General features: G+C 44.9%; 1 protein-coding gene across 2 annotated transcripts; it reads right to left on the reverse strand.

Moving 5' to 3' along the window:
* Nucleotides 1-24038, reverse strand: LOC149365087 (uncharacterized). Of its 2 annotated transcripts, XM_089575155.1 has the most exons (6): nucleotides 23738-24038; nucleotides 16711-16950; nucleotides 14434-14568; nucleotides 12371-12585; nucleotides 8191-8457; nucleotides 1-4421 (listed from the first exon to the last, which is right to left on the reverse strand). In XM_089575155.1, exons 1-6 carry the CDS (start codon nucleotides 23742-23744, stop codon nucleotides 3282-3284), a joined length of 2004 nt encoding a protein of 667 aa, XP_089431281.1. In that variant the 5' UTR covers nucleotides 23745-24038; the 3' UTR covers nucleotides 1-3281. The 2 variants fall into 2 exon arrangements, with proteins under 2 accessions (XP_089431281.1, XP_089431282.1); XM_089575156.1 differs by lacking the exons at nucleotides 16711-16950; nucleotides 23738-24038 and adding an exon at nucleotides 15024-16677.
* Between the last annotated feature and the right edge of the window lie 146 nt (nucleotides 24039-24184).

Here is a 24184-nt window from a genome sequence, read left to right on the forward strand (position 1 = left end):
CGTTAATTCGATTTAATTAGGGAAATCGGCCACACAGGGCAATAAGTCGAAGTTTCTAAGAATGTTCGGAGTGTGTAGATCGAGTTCCCGTGGCAAAAAGGCGAGTTCAGATTCCTCTTCAGTGCACCTTTAAGCCATACAAGATTCATAGGCTATATGCACGGCAAATACAGCACTTGCCAAGATCAGGATTTCAGTATGACATGCCAAGAAGATCTTTTGTAAAAGCACTGGGTCAAACAAAAAAAAATGGTCTTATAGCCATGCTAGCATGCACCAAAATTCCAGTCACATTGTGCACTCCGAGGCCAACTGAAATGGAATTGGGAAAACTTAAATGCAAACATAAAAATGCAAAAAACAATAGACGAGGGAGAAGAAAAATAAATGGTGTTTGTTGTTGCCACATTCAAAACCTGACCATCATACTCGCAAAGCTATGATTAACCAAGCAAGTCATTAAGCTTTCTAAACTAAAATCGTCTTTCTGTTATTTGTTTTTGAATAGCCTCACTTGCATTTCACTTGTTGTGAACAGCACGAGCAAGCAAGGTGCCAGCCATGCAATTTCTGTTCTGCCATGCTATGTGCCCACATGATGGCAGTATATCACAAAGCAGCTGATAACTTGAGCAATCCCTCCTCTGAAATAGAAAATACAAATACAGGCAAATGGCCACGACCACAGCATTGAAGCAATGGTCCAAGGCATGCATCTTGTATTCACAGCACTTGTTTTTTTGCTTGTTTTTTCAATTGATGGGAGTTTTATAAACAATTTTCCCAAGTTGCAAACATTCATTCAGCCTGAAATACAAGTTGCCAAAGGTGCCATCAATGTACGTTTCCTCCATTGTCTATGACTCATATAGCACTTTTTCTCCAAAAAGCACTCACATGCACTGACTTTATATGATATTCCTTGAAAAACATTATATATCACCTTGAGCACAAGTATCATATGTGCTAAACAGCACAATAAATACAACTAAGAAATAAGATTAGAATAAAGGACCTTTGAAAAAAAAAAACACCTTAGCACAAAGTGATAGGGCTGTGACCTTTCAATTGAAAGTATGTACAACCCCCGTCAAAAAGTATATGGCCCAAGGGGTTTGCTTGTGAGGCCTGTGATCAGCCTCGTTATGCATCCTCAGCGACCGTGATCTCTCGAAAGAGGATTGGCTATGCGTTCTTAATTTTCCCAAGCTTTGGACTATTAGACGTGCTAGGAGGCCCCGCTAAACAGTTTAGAAGCAAACCCCTTGGGCTGTATACTTTTGACGGGGGCTGTACCTTGTTGTTAAAACAACATGTGAACATACCAAATGCATTTCTTGAACACATGCAGGAAAGAAAAAAAAAAATAGATTCACAGTAGTGCAGCCCTCAGGCATCAACTACCATTAAAAAGCTAATTTTCTAAATGGCCTCCAGGAACATGAAGGAAAAAAAGTAGTGTGAAGAAATAGCCACCCACCGCGGTGGCTCAGTGGTTAAGCTGCTCCTCTACCGAGCCGGAGCACACGGGTTCGAACCCGACAGCGGCGGCCGCGTTTCGATGGAGGCGAAACCCGTGTGCTGTGCAACGTCAGAGCACGTTAAAGATCCCCAGGTGGTCGAAATTATTCTGGAGACCTCCACTACCATACCTCTTTCCCTCTTTCTTCTTTCACTCCCACCTTTCTCCCTTCCCTTACAGCGTGGCTATGTAAACCTTGTTTCTATATTGCTCAGCCTAAAGAGTGAACGTAGAACAAAGCAATCAAAACATGTCAATGCACTTCAGTTTGCATTATAAGGTGAAAGGAGAGCTTCCAGCTGAAATGATAAAATGAATACGGTACAGAACGAAGGCTCTGGTCCCATTTCTCAAGACATAAATGTACCACAAGGCATATGGTTAGAACAAATGATTTGCCTTATCGAGAAATACTACACAAAATGAAAAGACACCATTTCCTGATATTACTTGGTACGAGTAGTATCATAGATTGTGGGTAATGATCTACGAGCATTCAAATAAGGAAAGTTGCAGATTCAAAACATAGCACCCCAACATCATGACCACATAAAAGGTGGTTCAAAACTGACATTAAGCTCGAACTTTCTGGATTATTCACTAGAAATCCTTCAATACACCAGACCACCTGCAAAAGTACACACTTCAAGTAAAATTGGTGAATGCAGTCGCCGACCGATTTTTCGGACTCGACGGGACCTGAAAAATTGTACGAATAATCGAACAGTCTGAAAAATCCGTCAACTTAAAAAAAATTGAATTTTCTGTGAAAAAAAAACCGGCTTTCAAAATTGCGAAAATCACCGCTCCCCATTCCGCCTACAAGCTATAATATTAGACTATATCCGAGTCATAGCCGTGCTTTCCTCATGCTCGCACCCTATCACATCATAATACCAGACAGTGCGACGCGGCCGCGGTCATGCCGCGAATGAGTGCACTCGCTGCGTGAAGCAAGAACAGGCAGTTTGCATGGGGCAATGACATTCGTGAAGACCGAGAGATGACCCACGGGAAGACACGAGCGGAAGCGAGTGCCTCTGAATGCAGTCCCCCCCCCACCTCTTCCCCCCCGTCTACCGCATTTGCTGCACCGCACCGCGGGGTGCATTGTCCAAGCTGCGGCGGACGCTGCAGCTGTACTGCTCTGCAGTTTTCAATGCGATCGCGCACCCTTTGTAGGTCATTTCAATGGAAAGCACCTCATTATCTCGAATGGCAACGATGAACAAATGGCCAAGCCTATCCAAGCCAGTCCAATTGCACCCGCCGAGCCGATTCCATTTAAATCCAAGATGCCGCCTTTCACAGTGGCGGAAAACGGGTTGGTAATGACAGCGATGCCCGCTTGCGGCTATATTAGGCCGAAATAATAAACTTTTGGTTGAAAAACGATCACCACAATGTTGTTGGCATCTATTTTAGTCCGAAAATTCGAAAATTCTAACTTTTAGACTTCGCAAAGTCCGAAATGTTGGTCGTGAAAATGTACACGTTCCTATGAGGTGCGCGACGGTTCAGCAAAGTCCGAAATATCGCGCTAGTCCGAATTATTGGAGTCCGAAATATCGATCGGCTACTGTACTCAAAGCATGCGTCTAAAACAGGTCACACCCATTCACTGCTTCTACAAGGCCTGCTACGCTAAGATGTTTGCCTGTCCATTTCATGCACTGAAGCAACACATCACAGGTAAGCCTTGCTACAATCTGTATGGTAGATGTGAGACAAAGTGCACAGGCTTTCAAAATGGGCCCGGCTATGGGAGTGATTGTCCTTCTCGTGGTTTGCAATGCACCCTTTCCTGGCAGCGGCTGTCATGCGATGCATTGCGGCTATGCATGTGAGTGGCACAGGAAGCGTCAGGTGGTCGGAAGCCCTGAGCCTCCAGTCGAGCCACCTGTCTGGCAACGCTCTGCCGCGGAATAGTGTGCACTGCTTCTGCATATGGCTGCACAGTCACTGAACTGTTTGTCGTTGGATCTAGACCCACAAACTCTGCCGTCCGCTGCCTGTCTGTTTTTGAGCAAGTGGATGAGGAAGAGCAAGGTGATTCCCTCTGCTGACCAGACACTGCGCTGGCTGGTTCAGTCCTCACTGGTCTGCACTTCACAGTGATGACCACGGGACAAGCAGAGGAGTGGTTCTTGGGAGCTGATGTGGCTGGCGGAAGATCCAAGGAGCAAGGCCGACTCCTGTCCCTCACCATTCCCGCAACAGGCACCACCGATTCCAGCACCACCTGGGTGCCTGGAGGAGAGCGCGCCTCGCCGTTGCCTTCTGGTGCTCTCCTCAGCACCGAGCCATCCCACGATGGCAGGGAGAAGAGTTTCCGTTTGCCCACTTTTTTCCTCGCGGGCTTTCCTACCACAGAAACTGCTCCGACATCCTGGTGGGTGGATGAAGGGTGTTGCACCTCTGTCAGAGCAGACAGCCGTTCACAGGCACCACGGTTTGCAGGCAACTCCTGCACTTCCTGCGGACACGAGTCTGACGCCTTGGTTCCCCTGGTGCGATTGTGGTCCGACTCCATGCCTGAACTGTGGCCCAGGCAGCAGGAGGTTGCAATGCCCTCAGCAGAGGATGACGCTCCAGCCGTGGGCGCCTTCTTGGAGGTTTTGCGCTTTGGCAGCGAGAAGCGCTTGAGCCTTTGCAGTGTCCTGTCCAGAGGGTGCCTTGCTTTTGGTGGATCTGAAACGGTGGCTGGCTGCGAAGCTTGCCTGGCCTCAGGAACTTCGGCAGAGGCACTGGACTCGCTGCTCGTTGGGCTGAACGCTCCTTGACGGTCGTCGGCGCTGGCAGTGCAACTGGAGGTCGTCTCGCTTCCTCCCTCCTCCTCTTCCCCTGCCCAAGAAGTCGGATCAGGATACACATTGTTGTTCTGGCTTGGAGGAGGGGCCTGCAAAAGGAGGAGACAACCGTCAATTCACAGCCGATCAAGTAGGCATCAGAATGAGCTGCATCCACGGACAGTGACAGACAGTCTGAGTATACTTACCTGCAAAAACAACAGTGCTACAACTATTCTTGCTTGTTTTTCACTGCTGAACAAATGTTACATGATGTGAAATTCATTACATTAGGTGAATGTATTCTGGCCCCTTTCAAGTAAACTCAAGCATTTGGTTCCAAAGCACATTTAGTAATAGCCATATCAGTTTTTAGAATTTCAAAAACGCGATTACCCTTGGCGCTGTGGCTCGACCAATTTTTTATGCCATATTAAGCATCCGATTGTGAGATTGAAAACTCGAAAAATACAAGGTTTAGCGCTTCTTACTCATGAAAATGTCGCTATTCAGTTCTTCTTTTGCTTATATTCAACTTTCAGCCAGCCAGAGAAGAAATGAATTCCCTGACGGCAGACAAACACCAACAGATAAAGATTACAAAACAAACACAAGTGAGTGCTACACCTCCATCGACCTATACTCTATACTATCATTGTTTCCAGGCAATCACAACACAGTTTCAGCGGCAACAGCACTGAGTGCAACAGCAGAGTCCGATTTTATTCTGGCACACTTTGCATCTGCAGTTATATATAAGGTATGAGGCCACTTTTCAGGAAAAAATGTTTAATAGTACATAAAAAGAGAAAATTAGTTGTCTGTCTTAAAGGGAGACAGAGGTCTTGAAATGGTAAAAAAAAAATGCAAAAATTTAGATTTTTCAAAAATGACATATTCCGGTTGTATTTATTTACATATATATTTATTGAATACTTTCAGTTTCTGCCTGAACAGTTGTGCCCTGTGGTGCATAAAACATTCATGAGCCAAGTGTAAGTCAGCTTGCGCCTCTCGTGTTTCAGCTTCTTTTAGTGCTCTTTTTTTTTTTCTCTTCCTCGGACGGTAACACAATCTCCCCTATGCATGTCCCCATACATGCATTCTATTTTGACACGTGTGTGAACGCCAATCACAAGCTGACTTACGCCTGATTCATGAATGTGTTATACATCACAGTGCATCACTGTTCAGGCAGAACTGCTGTTTGTGGGCACTTAAAGTATTCAATAAATAAATAAATAGAACCAGAATATGCCATTTTTGAAAAATTTAGATTCTGCCACTTTCTGAGGTCTCCTCAACGACTTCTGCACAGCTGGCACACGCACTTCAAGTGTGATTTTCTCAGCTTTGTTTTTTTTCACCAACATGACTAGCTATGCGGATGTTTATGCTTTTATAGCAGAATGTGTACGTTCATTTCTGTTATGCCTTATTGTTTTCCTAAACCTATTATTATATTGCTTTCTATTAGCCTGTTTCTTTATTCTCTGGTGCTTAATTATTTTCCCATGTTACATTTAGCCTATTTATTGTTCATTTGCTTGTTCATAATGTTCCTGTTACATGTGACCCCCCCCCCAATGTAATACCCTCAAATGAGGGCCTTTAGGGGCATGTTGAATAAATAAATAAATAAATTTCAAATAAAATTCCACAGTTGAATTCAGAAATAACTAAAATATGAAGTTATGTTATTTTTTCATGGCTGAGTCAAACATATCAAATTTGCGAACAATAATATCACCTAATTATATTGCATAATTATGGTGCTTCAACTGAACATTTTTATACATTGATGAACATCAATAACAATATAAATAGCAAAGCTCCACATGGCAGGTCTTTGGCTACAGCCACATTACAACTGGAGCCAAACAATACTGAGTGAAAGTGTTCTTGTAAGAAATTACCTAACTAGGCTTCAGTTATTTTCCCTTAATATGGGAACTAACTGAGATACACTGAAACTAATTATAATTTTGAAAACAGGATGAAAAAATGCATATACACAGCTAATTTCATTCCGGCATCTCTAATAAAAGTTTTCATTTTAAGACCCACGTCACCCCTTAAGGTCCTTTGACTGAAAAAGTCGCTCTTTCAATTTTATTTTTTTTATTTCAAATTCTATATATTTCAAAGCACAAAAAGATGTATCCAACACTGTCAGTACCCATAGCCGTAGGCTAGCAAGGACACTTTGAAAACGGCCTCTTTTCATGTAGTGTTAAGGAAGAACTTTCCAGCTCCAATAGGTAGAACCATACAGCAAACATAAAATTGCAGCAATGCTCTAGCACCCCTGGTATCAAGTTTGTCGCTCCTTTACTTAAGGTGCCATGCTTTGGTTTCAATTGTAAGTTGACCACTCCCACTTCGGATTTTCAAATTAAAGAGAATAGGTCGACTTACAGTTGTACAAATATGGTAGACATAAGTGGTAAGAAACATTTATTATAAGTTTAAGCTGAAAAATGAACAAGAAAAAGTTTGGTTTTTATTTGGCTGGAAAACTCAAGTTTCGGTTTTACGAGATGCGCAAGTGGTTACAACTTCAGCTCTATCTTTGTAACGGTCCTGATTAGAAACATAGTTTTTGTTGCAGTTTACTCAGGAGTTAATTGGATTATTTATGAGAGAAAATATAAAAAACTGAATTTTATCAAAAATATTGCAAAACGTGTTTGTCTGCCCTTAATTTGTTTGCACAGGTCAGGCTGCAGCAAGTCTGGATGCACTAGCCTGAATTTACAGTCAGAACAAAAACAAGTGTAGCATGGCAAGTGTGGGCAGATGAAGGAGGGGGTGGGGGGGAGGCATTTGGAAGTACTCGCTCCCACACACTTCTAGATTCTTCCCGTGGCTTCCCTGTCTCGGTCCTGGTAAGCGCCATTGCCCATAGAAACAAAATGCCCTTGCTGCTTTGCTTGGCTCGTGCATTCGTTCGTGGCTTGACCTGCGACTGCGTCACACTGTCTGGTACCTTGACATGATGTGGCGCGGACATAACGAACAAAGCATGACTCTAGCTCAGACAGAGTCTAATATTACCACTTGCAAGCAGAAAGTGAGGAGCAACGAAATTCGTGACTTTAAAGCAGGTTTTTCGCTGAAAAGAGAATTTTTGAAGTTCACACATTTTTCATAATGTGATAATTAGGAACATTCTCAGGTTCTGCCAAGACCGAAGAATTGGTCGGCAACTGCTATGTATAGGCCAATTCACACGACGGTCCGTTCGCCTGCAACCCGCGGATCACGCGTTCATACGCCGCTAAAAACTGGCCTGCGATCCCATCGCGTCAAGTGGACGCGACGGACCAAAGGAGCAGACGACGTGCTGGGTGTACCACAGTTGCCAGATAATTGTAAAGTGTTTGGCAAGGCTGGTCGAACCGGTTTTTTCCTCCCGACCCATGACTGTGCGATTGAATGAAAGAGATACTTCACTGAACTGCAGAGAGAGCCCTGCAAAGTGGGTGCGGCCCTTTGTCCAATCCCTCAATGGCCTGGGCCGTCTTGCTAGCCCAGTTGCCAGAGCTAGTGCACGCACCTTCGCGGGCACCTGTGCTTCCTTGCTTGACCAGTCCGCAGGCCGACAGCATGCCTCTCAATGTGGTGACGCATGAACACGTAATGCATGGGCCGCGGGCGAAAGGAACCGCCGTTGAATCGGCTTTATAACGTCAACTGTACAGGGGTGTTTCAAGTCCTGCTGGTCCTTGTTAAGAGCTTCTCTGTTTATACCCTATCTGAGAGTCATGCAAAGTAAAGTGCTGTATGTGTAAGTCCTGTGGCCCTCAATCTGTACTCCACCTGGCTGCACTTCACAGCCTTCCAGCTGCAATTCACAGCACTGTAGTGACCACTCACCTGCAAGCTGAGCCGCTTGTCCCCATCCTGCACCAGGCGTCGTGCGGATGGCTCGCAGTGCGAAAGCCGCCGACGCGCTGCCTGGTCTCCGACGAGCACAACAGTCACGTGTCGTAGGCCGTCCTCGTAGTAGGCATCTGAGCGAATCGCTCGTTGCTGCTGGGGCGGCTCCCCTACCTCGCTGCTGGTCGATGAGCCGCCACACAGCAGCGGAGGTGTAGCTGAGGCAACGCGCTGCAGCGGCTCGACTGTGGTTGGCACAACATCCTGCATGCATTGCTTAGGGTTAGTTTGCAAACGCCTCCCTCCTGGAATTAATTCCACACATGCGGTACATCCCCACTTCAGTACAAAAGCTACGGAAGCATTTCAAACAGAAGAAATGACGTTGGTATTTGGACTAAGATATGGCCTACAAGGTTGTTACCTTGCGATGCTCCATTAGACCACAAAAGTAATAAAATCCCAAAGTAAGGCTGTTGCACAGTAAAGTACATATGGTCAAGTGAGTCAGTTTAGTAAAAGAGACTAGGCCAAGAGGCAAGAGTTTATATTACAGTAATGCAAAACAAGGTGCTTTGCTTCTGAAATCAAAAAAACGAATTCAGTGTGACAAGATCATGGTGTATGAAACTAGCGTATGATCATGGACTCAAGATAGTCAGGTGCTCTTTCACATAGTGTTTGTCACAGTAATAGCATGGCTTTAGAACATGATGCTTTATACGCTACACCGTAATATCCCCTTCAGGCGCTGTGTCCACATATGTGGACATGACCTAAGCAGGCTCATATTTTCGTATACAAGGTGAATTTTTACCTTTGATTTCTGCGCCCTTAACATTTTGACCCTGCCTGTCAAGTTTGTGGCACCAGCGAAATGTGTTTGTAAAAGACAAGTAAAGCTGAACATCACGACATTTCTTGGTGGGATGAGTACATAGCTTTAATTTTTTCATGCTCTCTTTTCAAATGGCAGTGAATGGCAGTGCAATTCACTGCTCAGAATATGTCACTAGGTTAATGCAGGAATGGCACATCAATTTCCATTCTCATAGATAAAGATAAAGCACTGTGGTGGATGTTCAGAGTGGTGCATCCACAAATGTGGTCAAGGCGCCTTAATGCCGAAAATATAAAAATGGCGACGTGTTTTTGGGCAAGTGTGGTATGAAGTGGGCTTCTTGCTCACACGTGTCAAAAACCATGCTTCTACAAGAAGGACGTTGGACGATGCTAGCGCAGAAGTGCTGTTCATGAAAATAGGCGACAGAGAAGCACCGCCAAAAAAGTGCGGCCGACTGAGCAATGAAGGCCCACAGATGGTCGCAAGGAACCCTCACAACGCTGAGCTGCTGCTGACAAATGCAGCACGCTATGATCAGCGCATTAAGTCAGGGGAGTCTTGGAGGGTCTTAGGCACCCCACCATTACTGAATGTATACAGCATGAATTCGAAGCAAGCAAGCATTTTTTACGCTTCTGGTCAGTGGTGGCCGGAACATTTCTTCTCTAACATTTTGAAAATTTCGCTGTCGTTCCCGCAAGAATCCCTAACATGTTTTTTTTAAATTCGAGAAGGATAAAAATACAAAGTGGGGAGCACTACACAAGGGGCGGATGAAACAGGGAAACCAGCATCCTCACACTACGAGTCACTCCAAAGCTGGCCGCTCATCTCCAAGGCTACACAACAACAATCAGCACATTTGTAGAGGGTGGAAATCGTTTGTTTAAGGTCTCTGACGTAAACTGAGCAAACAACGACCTTTAAGAGTGGCCTCTCCCCTTTGTAAACACTTTGTGTAAAACAGACTGTAAGCCACTTTCTCTCTCTCTCTCTCTCCCTCTCCACCTGCTCAAATCGCTTGAGGCTAGTACTTCGATGGAGCCAGACTTTAAGCACTGGCTATGATGGAAACAACCATTGCCCCTAACTTCTAAACCCATTAACTGCACAACGGTGCAGACGTGAAGGCTGCACATCCAAATGCCGTTGTTTGGAGCCAGAAATGTGGAATTTTCCTCTGCCTGTCATTACAGGACAACTGTTTTTATCTCTTTTATAAGTAAAGAACTAAAGAATAATTTTCTGAAGTGTATATTCTCACAGCTAAACATTTATTCATGTCTAAAGATCAGTTAGAAAAGGCAAGAAAATGTTGCAGTGTTTACACTCATGTAGCAGCTTTGAGGAACTATGTCCATGTATGTAGACATGAATAAAATGCGCTCAAATCTGAAAATTCTTGCATAATTTTTTACACACCACTTCCTTTTGGTCTACTGACAGTGATTTATGCAAAAAAAAAAAAAGATTTTTTTCTTACAGCAGTTTTAATTGATGCCTCAAGGGATATGCTATAGAATAGGGGTTCTCCAACTGGGTTCAAGAGAACCCTTTGGCTCCTTGTTCTTTTTGGGTTCCCCGATCACCTAAATCCATGCAATCTTCAATAGCCACCTTTCCCGCCACTAATCATAATGGGACTAATCATATTGTAAGAATGCTTCACTATGCAGCTGGTCATTATTAAATGGACTTGGGTGTTTTATGAAAACCTGTTTGTCTGCATGCTCTTTTCTGCATACAGGTTAGAGAGGAAGGGATGGAAGCCAAGACATATGCATGGGGTTCTCACCACCTTTTGAAACCATTAGGGTTACCCGAGGTTAAAAAGAACTAGAACTCCTGCCATACTAACTGTGCCTCAGTCAAAATCCAATACAATAAGTCATGATCTGTTTACATAGTCAAGGGTTCGATGAAAGTTCGTCTGGTCAGGCATTAGTCGAAGAAAAAGTATAAATTTCAGTAACCAAGTCAAAGTAAAAATGACGCCTTGGAGCCCGTACGAGCTCTTCGCTCACAAGGCGCTAACAAGACAAGCAGTTGAATTTTAAATGCGCAGCACATATATAACAGTAGTATAATAGTATGTATATGCTGCGCATTTAAATTTCAACTGCTAGCCCTGTTAGCCTCTTTGTGAACAGGGAACCCGTAGGGGTTCCAAAACGTAATCTTTAGTTTGACTTCATCAGTGAATGTTATAATTCTTCATAACCTGTTTAACACACATGGGTAACTAGGCATATGAGACACCTTTGCTGCAACAGTCCTTGCTGTACCAGAAAGGTGAATTCCACCATACAAGTATCGCTATCACCACTCAGCTAGATGTCATTGCACAATGACGTACAACAGTATTCACTCCTGATTCCATGCTGTTCTTGCGTCAGCTGCTTTAATCCTACATAATACTCATCTAATGGAATCTAGAGATTATGACTTTTGAGCTGCAGGCAACAAACAAAAGCTTAATAGCAGAAACAAAAACCTCGAGGTCAGCGCACCCAACTACATGCTGCATAGTGCCGCTCGCACACTGTCTGCCGCTGCATAGTTTCGTTTTTCTGTCTTCAATCATTCAGGCTTGCGCCATAGCGGTGATAGAACTGAACTGGCATCCACAACAATTTTCATGCCAACCGCAAGCGTGTCTGGCATCGGCATGGACACAGCACACTGGAAAACGCGGAACACAAGGGTGGTCAAGCACCCATGCAGTAAAATTGAAAATTGGTTTTTAAGGAAAGGAAATGAATGGCGCACTAATTCTCTGTCATCTCGGTGGACACCCGAACTGCACTATAAAGGAAGGAATAAAGGAGGGAGTGAAAGAATAAAGGAAGAAAGACTGACCACCTGGGGATCTTTAACATGCATTGACATCCCACCGCACACGGACGCATTTGAGTTTAGCCTCCATCGAAACGCGGCTGCTACGGTCGGGTTCGAACCGATGGAGCATGCAACTACAACTTCACACTGGTCAAAATCGAACTTGATGGAGTTTCAAGTTCGATTTTGACCAGTGTGATGTTGCAGTTACACAAGCACTGACTGTATGCTATCAAATTTCCGGCACAGGGCTTCTGCCCAACAGGCTGAGACTATCGCAGCACCCAGAAATGCAACAGCAACGTTCTACTGTACATCTATTACATGCCAAGCTCTTGAATGTATCTCCAATGGAAGCACAGCTGCTATACGCTGTAAACAGCTTTGCACCCCTAATAGTTTCCACAGAACAGCATGGAGCTGGTGCAACAGTGCATATAGCAGCTTTCAGACACAGCCCCCCTTCCCCACACACACACTTATAGCAATGTTCACCTGTTGATGTCGGTCAAGGAGCACAGGCGGGGCATCATATGGGGGCGGGGCCTCTCCAGGGGGCACGTAGGCCTCAGGGGGCTTCCAGAACGTGTACGGAGGCGGAGGATCGGGACAAAATCCACCCAGGAAGCCAACGCCCTGCTCCTCCAGTGCTAGCTGGCGCGCAAGGCAGGCTTCCTCAAGGCTGGCTGCTGCCCGACACCCATTCAACCCTGGCGGTGCACAATGCAAAGTGTGTCAGCAGAAGAAAGAGGCACGCTGATAAGCTTGTTTTATTTGGTGCCACCTACTAGGAAAAAAAAAAAAAAAATTGAAGGGGACACTTTTGCTCCGCCTTGAGGGTAATAATGTGATAGCGTTAATGAGTTGTTGCCAATATATGAGGAATTGGTCATTCTATACTTTACACTCATAGGTCCATGGGAGTCCTCACAAAACTCCTGGCGCAGTGGTGCAGCGGTTAAGCTAAGCGCCATTGCTCTGCAATTGGACTTCCTGCCACCAGTAGGGCTTCTGCGACCCGGGTTGCTTTTCCCGAACAACCGCTCGTGACCAATCATTAATTTAACTGCCGCCTGCTATGGTGGGCAGTTTGCTCAGAGTCCAACTAGGTTGCTTCTCTGAGGTCTTTTCGTGGATTTTTTGCTCAAGGACAACGATGCAAATGGATGCCGACTTTTCTGCAACACGGGCTCCTTAATGCTATCGCGTCAAATAAAGCGTGGAGAGAAGACATGGAAGCACACGATGAATGGATAGTTTGGTTTATTGGGGTTGAACGTCCCAAAGCAGCTCCGGCTATGAGAGACGCCGTAGTGAAGGGCTCCGGAAATTTCGACCACCTGGTGTTCTTTAACGTGCACTGACATCACACAGCACACGGGCCTCTGGAATTTTGCCTTCATCGAAATTCGGCCGCCGTGACTGGGATCGAAGCCTCGTCTTTCGGGTCAGCAGCCGAGCGCCGTAACCCCTGAGCCACCGCGGCGGGGCACGATGAATGGATAGAGTGACCTGATGGGGAATTAAGGCTGCAAGACAGTGTGCACCACGTCGATCTCACTGAAGACTTTTTCACATCCCCCTGCTACTCACTGCAACCTCAACTATACTTGCCTTTTCAAAAAAACCGCACATGGAACAGCACACACGAGGGAGGCTTCAGCTGAGTAAGTTTCAGCGGTGGGGACATTTCCATCCAGCCGATACTTGGCGATACCCTCAATACAGCCTATCTACATTTGGCATGAGACATGGCTTCAGGCATTCCTGTGTGCAAACCGTGTTTCAATTTTATTGTAAGTCAGTTCACTTTCTTGAGAGGGCTAATTATCAACATGCAAGACACTGCAAAATTCAGGTTTTCTATTATTTTTTTCTCTGTTTTCATTTCAGACGTCTTGATCTTACTTCATGTTCAACTATTTACAGCAGAACTTGCAGTAAACGCACGTTTTAATTTCCAACAACAGACAATGCTATTGTCACGTTGTAGTGACGGCAGTCCAGCGGTCAGGAAGACACCAACAAGCCTTGCAAACGAAGCTCTTTATTTGGGCTGACTTGCGCCCGAAAAAGAACTGAATCACTCGGCGGCGACGTAAGCAACAAACGTGCTCGTCAGTCGTCGAACTACGAATGCCCGCCGCTCGCGGCATCGCTCAATTTAAAGCCAGCAAAGAAACTTCGAGATAACAGGTCAAGATCATCTACAGTAATCTAGAAAAACGTAGATGCAGCTTTTCATGGCTGTGATCAATCGAGATTAGTCTGGTCGCTTCTCGCGTCACACACAAAAATGATAACACCCCTTTCCTGCTGCCTTGAGCGCAAACGAACGGACACTACAATGATACGTGGCACTATAATGCTATATGCAGTACCCAGTTCCTCACAGCATTTACCACGAAACATTCAAGTGCAAACAAGCAAGCAAGCAGCTTTTGAGACACATCTTCATTTTACATTCTTACAACATCAATGTGAATGCGAGTCTGTGCACTACTAAAATGGGCACAGTGCACAAGCGCACGAAAGCAAACAGGTGCCAAGCAACTAACTGCGTATCATGACCAGTAGGCGCCTCTTGCGTAGTCGGTGGATCATGAACAGCAGCAGGGCCACGATGAGGAACGATGCCACTGTGCTGGCCACCATCCGCAGGCCCAGGGTGGTGGCACTCTGCACATCTGCTCCTGCAGCCAAGGAGACCCAAGAGGATAATTTCAGTAATGGCAGGCCATCTACTCATCGCTTTTCACACAAGGGCACAGAGAGACAATCCCAGCAACTCATCAGCCTGTGAAGCTCTCACAAAAATGGTTGTTATATAATTCCTGTTTGATACCGATGCCAAAAATTAGACAAACTCAGCCCAGTGAGGGGAAAAAACAATTACAATGGCAAGTGTAATATGGTGCATGTAAAGGACACCTAGCGATGAAAGCCTCTGAGGGAACATGTTTCTCCAAGGCAAGGCTTCTCCAAGGGACAGGGGCCTTTTCTGAAGAAGCCGTGAACTAAAATAAAATAAGTAATAATATGTTAAAATATTCAATTTTTTTTTATGGCTGCAGCAGCACACTACATCCATTTTCAGAGTGAAGAGCTCCACTCTCCGCATGCAAAGCTAAAACTGCTTGACAATGACCTTCAACCAGGAGGAGGGGTGGAGGTGTAGTTGTGACATCAGATCACATTCCTCGCTCGTCGCCGCACCGCTGCTTCCCTCGCCTTGAGTAACACCTGTGTCACCGCTTGCCGAATCACATGCTCAGAGAAGAGAGCAACAAAATAAAAAGTGGCTGTCTGGCAAAGCCTCGCTACATGATATCGTGGGTGAACAGCATGCCGGGCCCTCGCGGAAAACGATTTGCAATCAAAGGCAAGCAGAGTTGGGTTATCCGGCTGATATGGCTCGGAGACAAGCTGCATTACTGCAAAAACGCATGGTGCATGATACAGAGACAGATGAAGAATGAGAGCAGAGACTGGAGAAAAGTCGTCAAAAAGTGCGAGAAACATAAGGAGAAAAAGCGCTTTATGAGTAAAGCATTGCCGAGCCTTTCACTCGTCTTAATAGGTTCAGCTGAGTTGAACCACAGCCATTTTGTATATTTCAATATTTCAATCTCCATTGCATCTCGGCAAAAAAAAAAAAAAATGCAGGTCGCAAAGGCTGTGAAAGGAGCCGCCTCCAGCATTAAGTGATGCCCTAAAACAGCTCTTAAGAAATTCAACTAAACAAGTACAACCATCACTGCAAGAACCTACACCTATTGGCCACAAGCATCAGAACAAGACTTGGCTTCTTGAAGTGAAATCCAGCAAAAATCACTAGCACTCCGGCAACCTTCCTAGCCCCAACACCTCTTGGATCCCAACAAACCTCTTAATAACACAACCTCTCTCTCTAAAACTAGGTGGCAGCAACAGAAGTAAACCAACAGCCAGCTACAACTCAAGAACAATGCATTATTAAAGCTTGTCTTCACTCGAATACTCCACAAAAATTTATGTGTTTGTCAAGCAGGCATTACTGGTTTCAATCTGCAGAGTACTGCAGGCCTATCAGTCTGTGGCTCTCTCAGTAAAAGTTGCGTGAGCTAGGCCACATGTGCAGTCCTTTCATAGAGACACTCCCAGTCTAACTGGAACTTTAAACAAACATTTGCACCTGGTGAAAAGTACCCCCTTTGGATCAAATGGCCTGTGACTATTCAGGGGTTAAGTATCAGAGGGAATGATGCACAAAGGTAATTCAAAACAATTTACTTCAAGGACATGAGTCAGTGTCAACCCTCAGTATCATTTAGGCCTTCTTTATTTGTGAATTCATTTATTCATGCAAACTACAACCTTGAACAGGCCACTGAAAAACCGTGACATAGCTGGCACAGCAAGAGGCGACAAGATACCAACCTGCAGCAGCCTAAATCATTAATAAAGTAAGAAACAAAAATGATGACAACAGGCAATAACAAAACTTTCATAACAAAACTTTCATAACTTTCATCACTGCTCGACTAAATAAACAAAACATATCTCCTAGTGTTTGGGATAAGAGTGCGTTCGGCTGCAAAACCCTCTTCTGAAATAAAACCTGAAAACTCGCCAGTACAATCAGGTGAAAACTGCACTCCAGCACAATAATCAATCTTAAATGTGTGTCCACCTCACTTTTCTATGCCTCCTCTCCCCTACTTTCCTTCACTTTATCCCCACACATAGGGCAGCCCACCACAGGTCTGATGGGCCCCTCTGCTTTTCCCTTTTCCAATTTTCCTCCCCACTTCAAAACAGGCATGCCAACACACAAATGTGGCAAAGTTGCCCACCATCGGGTGAGCCCAGCGTGGTGCCGTTGCAGGCGTAGTCGCAGCATTCGCCTGAGCCCCTCAGGTAGGGCTGGTGGCAGTGGGCCGGAGGGTAGCACGAGGTGATGGAGCAGGAGTCTGGCCGCCCACGCTGGCAGGTGCACTGCTCACAGGGGTCCTTGCCCTCAGGAGTGTAGCGGTCGCCATGCTCCACAGGAGAGCCTCTCCTGTCCACACAGCCACCTGGCACGGGCAGCCCATCTGGATGCAGACAAACATAGGAGGGAAGAAAGCACATTACATAATTGCCCTTGAGAATCAGGGACCCCCGGGCGATACGCAGAAAGCTCCATAGAGACAGTCGTGGGAGCTCCTTTAGTCTGTTTAGGTAACTCGTGCAGAACTTTCATTGAGAGCGAACCAGTCGTGGTAGATGCCACTTAAGGCCTAGCTTCTCACCTGCACTGCACACCTCCCCTCTACCCTGTGGCACAGCAAAGCTATGAGAGATTCACCATTGCATGCATGCGCACACAGCTGGCTAAAGGCAGTCAGAATGTTCTCACAGCAGAGCATTCTGTCCCCCGCAGCTAACAAGTCTGCAAAGGATGTGCCTGAAACTAATATTCTCTAAGCACCACAAGTAACAATACTTCTATTTCTCTGCGTTTGCACTGCCATTTCTGCGATCAATTTATGAAGAAGCACAGTTGGTAAAGTCAACTTCGGTGACATTGTGCATTACGATTCAGTATCAAATTAGAAGAGGATTTTTGCACTTCATCTAAGCATCCACTTATCTACCAATGAGCATTCTATGCAACATGGATGCACTGGAACGTTTCTGCTACCAAAGGAGGGCTCAGATAGAGCAATGTGCACACACTTAGAGTTGTTGCTTTGGTGCACACAGAAGCTGCAGTATATACCTAACTTTTCTCCTCTTTCTTTCCTTGTTCTTTTAACCCTGCCTCTTCTATGCTTAGTGGCATAGTTGGTGTCAGTCTACAGGCCTCCAATGTGAATTCACAAAAGCATATGTGAAACAGCCCTTGTGGCTATACTGTGATATTAGTACTGCAAGTGCTAAAAGTGTGCACTAACAGTATTTATTTTCATGTAAAACTCCATTCATGAAGATGGGCCTGATGAAGGTTCTTTGACATGCCACTGGCAGAACAACAAAGAAAACAATGACCTGAAATGCCAACAGGACAGTGACATGACTGGCTGCAGAATGTGGCCAGAGATGAGCTTATGGTACGGCTTCCAGTTATGCAAATCCACTGCACTGAGACTGCACTGCTTATTCAGCACATCAAAATTGGTTTCTAAGTACTTAATTTTAGAGCGCAGCTCTAATACACCCATGCATGGGTTGAGCCAAGTCCGCGTTGGTATAACCGAGTATACGAGGGGAGCGTGAGCTCGCTCCCTTCGAGACCGGTTGCACCGAGCAAAAGAAAGTACCGCTGCTCGCTCATGGATAGCGCCACGCCACATAGGTGCACGCCGTGCACGCTGTTGTCCATCACTACTGCATGTGCGAAGGTAGGGTGGCTAGGGGAGGGGAGATATGTCTGCAGCGGCACGTGCACCCATGTACTGCCTCCTTGCAGTCGCACCACGCTCCGCTCCGTTGGTGGGCAATGCTGTGAAGTGTGCTGCACACGATACATTGTTCCTGTCAGCAATGCCGCTCATAGCATCGTCTTCCTAGTATAAACCACATGCTAATGATCCAGGCATTGGTGCAGCAGGTTAAACATATTTCCATCCATTTCACCGACCCCAAAGCCAACTTCAGGACAATCAAAGGCTTGGAAAGGAGTGTCCATGGAAAATAAAAGAGTGCTCTGTAACTGTACATAGACGCACATATCTCAATTTCTTTATGGCAATATATAGCAAAATCAAAATACCTACAGAGCTGCACTCGAATTCCGCATTAGGGAGTATCATAATCGTCCTAAGAATTTTTTTACTGCTACCTCACTTCTATTCACTGTAACAACGACATCCCAGGCCACTACAATTGTCGCATGCTGCCCACTAGATGTATAAAAAACTGCAGTCTTTTAACACATTTCGCTCAATAAGCAGACAAAAGAAGCGCTAAACATTAGAGCATGGTATAAGTGGTCCACATCAATTATTCTGTCTGGCATTTTTCAATCTATTACTTGGCATTTAAATCCAACAAGGTTAAAACAGGGCTATTTGATTTTTGGTATCTACATGCTACTTTTAGAAACTTAAGGTGGGGTGAGACATTGTTCATCAAAAAATTTGATTTTGAGACTGTGATCATCTGATAGGAAATTTCTTTATCGTTCAGAAAATATATTACACTTGGGTATTCGAGATTTCAAGGATGATTTTTTGGTCTTTTTTCGTTGTCATGTCGACCAGAAAAGTGGAAGCGTATTGATGTGGTCTCTTAGTTTTGGATACTTGCAAAAATTTATCGGTCTGAAGTATTCTATCAGGAACACAAGTTTTGGTTTCGGTTTAGAATTTGGCCTTGTTCATAGTACATTTTTCAATCACTAAGGCGTCTCCTGTGGTTCTTCGTGTCAAGAGAGGCAGAATAAATGTGAAGAATAGAACAGTTTTCAGAGACTTTATTAGCGTTTTTCTCAAAACAACATTTTTGGAGGCTTAAGTAACTTTTTCTCGTGAACCCTAAGGCACAAGCAAACACAGTTTTTCACAGATGTTAATCAATGCCACTTACTTAACTGGTACTTGAATCAATAGCCTAAGTACATTTGTATTTTTCTGACTAAAAAAAAAACATTCATGGGAGGCAATTTTATTGCATCGAAAAAAAAGGGGGGGGCAATAAATCTAGATTTTGTTCGAAGCACATGATTTTGGTACCAGTTGTGTAAACGCATTAGTTGCTACTCTTGTAGAAAGTTTCAACAAATTGCAGATAGCAGATGATAAGAAAGAGGTACACGAGTAGAAAAAAAATAAAACAACAAAATCAGACCTAAGCTTAGCACATTGATCAACGAAAGCTGATTGGCATTAGCAGCTGAGAGGTCTGGAGTGGCAGGCCCATTTTGACGTTTCACTCGTGACTGTCCCATTAGGCATCTCAGAGACCTGTTTCGGCGTCTATAAGCTCACGTGTATACGCAGCCCTTTTCTGCTTGTGGTCTTCGATTCAACTGCGTTCCCTGCTAATTTCATGGACCTTAAGGCTCGTTTGCATGCAGCAAATAGTCTAGTTTCCAGTGCCGTCTTATTTGCAGTCTAAACCCTCCATTAGTTTTTAAGGAAAGGAATGGCTAATGGAAACTAATGAATTCCAGCACACGTGTTTATTCATTGTAACCACTGGGTGGCAGTGATGCTGGTGTTGAGGGGCAGACAGGATTAGCTTTACAGTGGTCCGCCAGCAACTGCTCTGCCTCAGTCACTAAATGAATGAAGGTGAGCACTGCTCAGCACCACAGCGTGCCCATTTGCTTTCGACAAGACAGCATTTCAACAAGACTCGTCTTCGTCTTGCAGACAAATCCCTTGGTCAAAGCATTGGCTAGCGGGCTGAGGCTCCAGTTGTTTACTCTTGTTTACTTTGCTTTGTGCAGACACTCGGTATCTTGTTATTCAACCAAGAAACCAGTGCTAACATGGAACAGCCAACAACATGCCACAGAGAAATTCTCAAAACACTGCCACAGCATCAGAAACAAAATCTCTTGACTCTCGTTAAAAGTGTGAGCGCCAGTATGAATGCTGTATTAGCAAACCAATAACATTAAATACATGACGGAAGCCAACAATCACAGAAACTATACAGCATAGGGGATGTCTTTTTTTTTTCAAGCTCTGCTTTCACTTAAAAAAAAAGAAAGACATCCCCCATGTCAAAACAAGCACCTCTCTCCAATCCCTTGTCTGCTCAACAACATCATATAACTGCTAGTGTATCGACTGCAGTTGCCTCACCATCAGGCTTATTTTATGAATTTTTTTAAGTGAATGAATGCCTGCAAGCACTGTTCTGTCACTCAGTTTTAGCATGCATGAACACTGCAGAACGTTAATTACCAAAGTGCATAGAAAATTGTGTAGCAATACAGTTGCCTCAACAATGCAATAAAGACTTCACAAATTAAGCCTGATCATGTAAGAGCTGCTCTTTTCAAGCCTGGTAATGCAAAAGCTGCTCTTTTCAATTTGGCCTAATTATAACAGCCTCTGGAAACTGCAATCATCAGTTTTCTATCCTTCTGCAATACATGCATTACAATGACATTATAGTGACCGCTATGTTTGAGACCGGAAGCACGGCAGAAACCTGCATATTTTTATAACCCGCTCATTGTCTTCTGACTTGCACCATGGAAGCTATGCCTTAGACTCCAACATGGTGCTTGTGACGGCACATGCAACCCATGTACATCAGTGAACAGTAATGTAGGAAAATTAACTACAACAGCGACTAGTAAGGTTCATGCAAACATAAATTAGACATACTTATAATAAAAGAAAACTCCCAAGAACAACCTTCTTTCTTATTATAAGAGCCCCGCCGCGGTGGCTCAGTGGTTACGGCGCTTGGCTGCTGACCCGAAAGACGCGGGTTCAATCCCGGCCGCGGCGGCTGAATTTCGATGAAGGTGAAATTCTAGAGGCCCGTGTGCTGTGCGATGTCAGTGCACGTTAAAGAACCCCAGGTGGTTGAAATTTCCGGAGCCCTTCACTACGGCGTCTCTCATAGCCTCAGCCGCTTTGGGACGTTAAACCCCAAATAAACCAAAAACCAATATTATAAGCACAAGCTGACACTAAACCCTTTAAGATTCAGAATCATGTCATGATCACCTGCACATTATGTGTCAATATCACTAATGCTAAGTCCTAACCATCCAAAGCAATGCTCCTTTGCTACAATCAAGGGACTGGCTAGGCAAAAACTGATTTCATGCTGCCTGTCCTGACACAAATTTACCAAGGCAGCAAAAAAAGAACTGTGCTGCTAGGCAGATAATTATCCTCGTATTTTAAAAGTGGTAGCAACCAGACTTTTATGCAGTTGTGGGTGTTCTGTCAGCAGGGACTCCGAAACTGCCTTTAAGATTAAGACTGAGACACTGAAATTCAATGAGCTCTTCCCTACCTACTTACCTTTGGTTTATCACTTTATTTGTGGTGCTTGGTACTATGTCACACTCAGCACTGAAATAGCCTGCCAAATTTACGAATTTTATCTAGGAATCAACAGACAAATCTAAAAGAAGGCAGGGAAGAAAAGCATCCACGAAAAAGTACATCAAGTCAAAGGTCCAGCCACGGATGAACTCGGAAGAGCAGCAGAGGTCTTCCAAAACAGAGGCCAAGCAAAGATCACCCTGAATAAGGCCATACCATCAAGATGGGACTGGTATAATTGAGTGGAGAGGAAAACAGCAAAAGAACATGCTATCCCAGACTCAACAACAGTGATATGCTCCAGGTACTAACAAACATTGTCCACTAGTGTGATATTGTTCCACGAGTGCCAAGGAAAAAAATTCACAGAGACATAACATAACATTAGAAGCTGTTGATGCCTTTACTGGAAGCGACGTCTGAAGGTCTTCCAGTTTGGCGACATCACCTCCCTTTAGCCAGTCAACAAATTTTATGACCAATGACAAATTTTTTTCCTAATGAGACTTTTAATGCCGTCACACTAAAACTGCCAAAAGCCCCTTAAGTCCAAGCCTATGAAGATTGGATATTGTCAATATTGCCAGCTTCAGGCACTTTCCGTTGCAGTACCAGGCTGCACCTCCTGACATTGACCCAAGGAGCAAGAAGATACCAAGCACAAGCCACCAAAGATCCTCCTTTGGTGGCTTGGTGGCGATCCTCAATTTCCTCCCTGGTCACGGTCTACTTCAGCAATAAATAATTTATTCATTCATTTTGATGCATTATATTTCATGGCTCAAAATCAACAGCTCCAAGCTGCTATGAGATATTCCCATGCAAAAAAAAAAAAAACATGAGTGCCAACAAGCTAAGTGATGCACTTTTAGCAAAAAAAGAAAACGTCATGTACAAATACCTGGATGAATAAAAAAAAAAAGTACCCCATGTGTCGCGCAAAAAGCAGTTGTAGAAAGGGGGACAAGCTGCTTGCGACTTTTTCTATAACACTTGCTCATTATATCGTTAACGAATCACTGCAAAACGTATCAGATCTTTTCCCACAACTGCCGCAGAGAGTTAACATTCTCAACCTAAGCAAGCACCATCGAGATGTCTCTTCATTCGAAGACATCCTCTCGCCAGCGACGCATCACATCGGCACTATCGTAAGATGGGTTATTAGTCTGGCCGGCTCTGGCGACTCGGTATCTCAAAAGTGGCGGTCAAGCAGCGAGGATCTCGAACAATGCCGCTTCTTCCTCCTTTGTTCACCGCGCGCGCGAGATATTCAGGTTACGCGGCTGACTGTACTTCCGGAACGACCTCCCACGCTCGACTGACCGTATCCCGGAGTCGCCGAGCGCTGTCTGCGAGCAGAGTTCGTTTTGGTTTTTCGCTGCCTGCTTTGCCGCGGTCGACGCGACGGCGATCGGCTTTCGAAACCGTCACCCGTGCCTCGCGCGGCGTTGTCAAGGCAGCGTGGTCTCGTTTCGAGGGATGCCGCCGACGTGACGCGAATGACAACCCAGATGTTTGTAAGCAAGCCCCGCGCGACCCTTCCAACACAGCCGTGGCGATGTAACTACGCCTACGGCGCCCCAATTTGGACTACGATCATTCACAGCAGTTGACGTACACCACATGGGATATATGAGCGCTTTGAACGCAAAACAAGAGAAGCTACTCACCATTATGAACAGCCATTCCGGAGAACGAAAGGGGAACGCTGTTGTGCTCTGCAAAGCGCTTGAGCACTGGCTCTCCGAAAGTCAATGATCGGGCCGTCAGTGCAAGGCCGGAAAGTTGGACGGCCTCAAAGGCCGCTGCTAACCTGAGCGCGCTGCTTAGGTAAGCGGAAAATATTACGGTGAAGGTCATTCCCGGTATCACTCACCCATCATCACGGTCGCTCAGTATTTTCCGAGGTCTGGTCCCGAGGTTGGCAAGTTTCCGAGGCGATGGTCCGGTTAATCAACTCGGTTCCGTAAACAGTCCGCGAGACGAGACAGGCCGTCATAGTTGGCGCCACAACAATTACACGAAAGCACTCGTGACACATCAGAAGACATAGATTTAAAGAAACTATGATTTTGTAAGGCGGTCTCAAAGCGCCTACGCTCCATCTTCGTGCCGAAGCAGCTCAGCGGTTCACTTCTCGGTCTTGATCCCTCTCCCAAATGGCGTCTTGCTCGTTTCCTCCATCGCCTAAAAGGTGGCAGCAGCAGCAAAACTAAAAGTAGAACATGTGTTAATTAATTGTAAAATAAACAACTTTTTAATTACGTATTTTTATATTTTAATTTCAAATTGAGCATATTTTGAGAAAAAAGTTTTGTTTTTA

This window comes from Amblyomma mixtum, chromosome 2 (assembly GCF_055824585.1).
Source record: "Amblyomma mixtum isolate Tamu chromosome 2, ASM5582458v1, whole genome shotgun sequence".
Lineage (NCBI taxonomy): Eukaryota > Metazoa > Arthropoda > Arachnida > Ixodida > Ixodidae > Amblyomma > Amblyomma mixtum.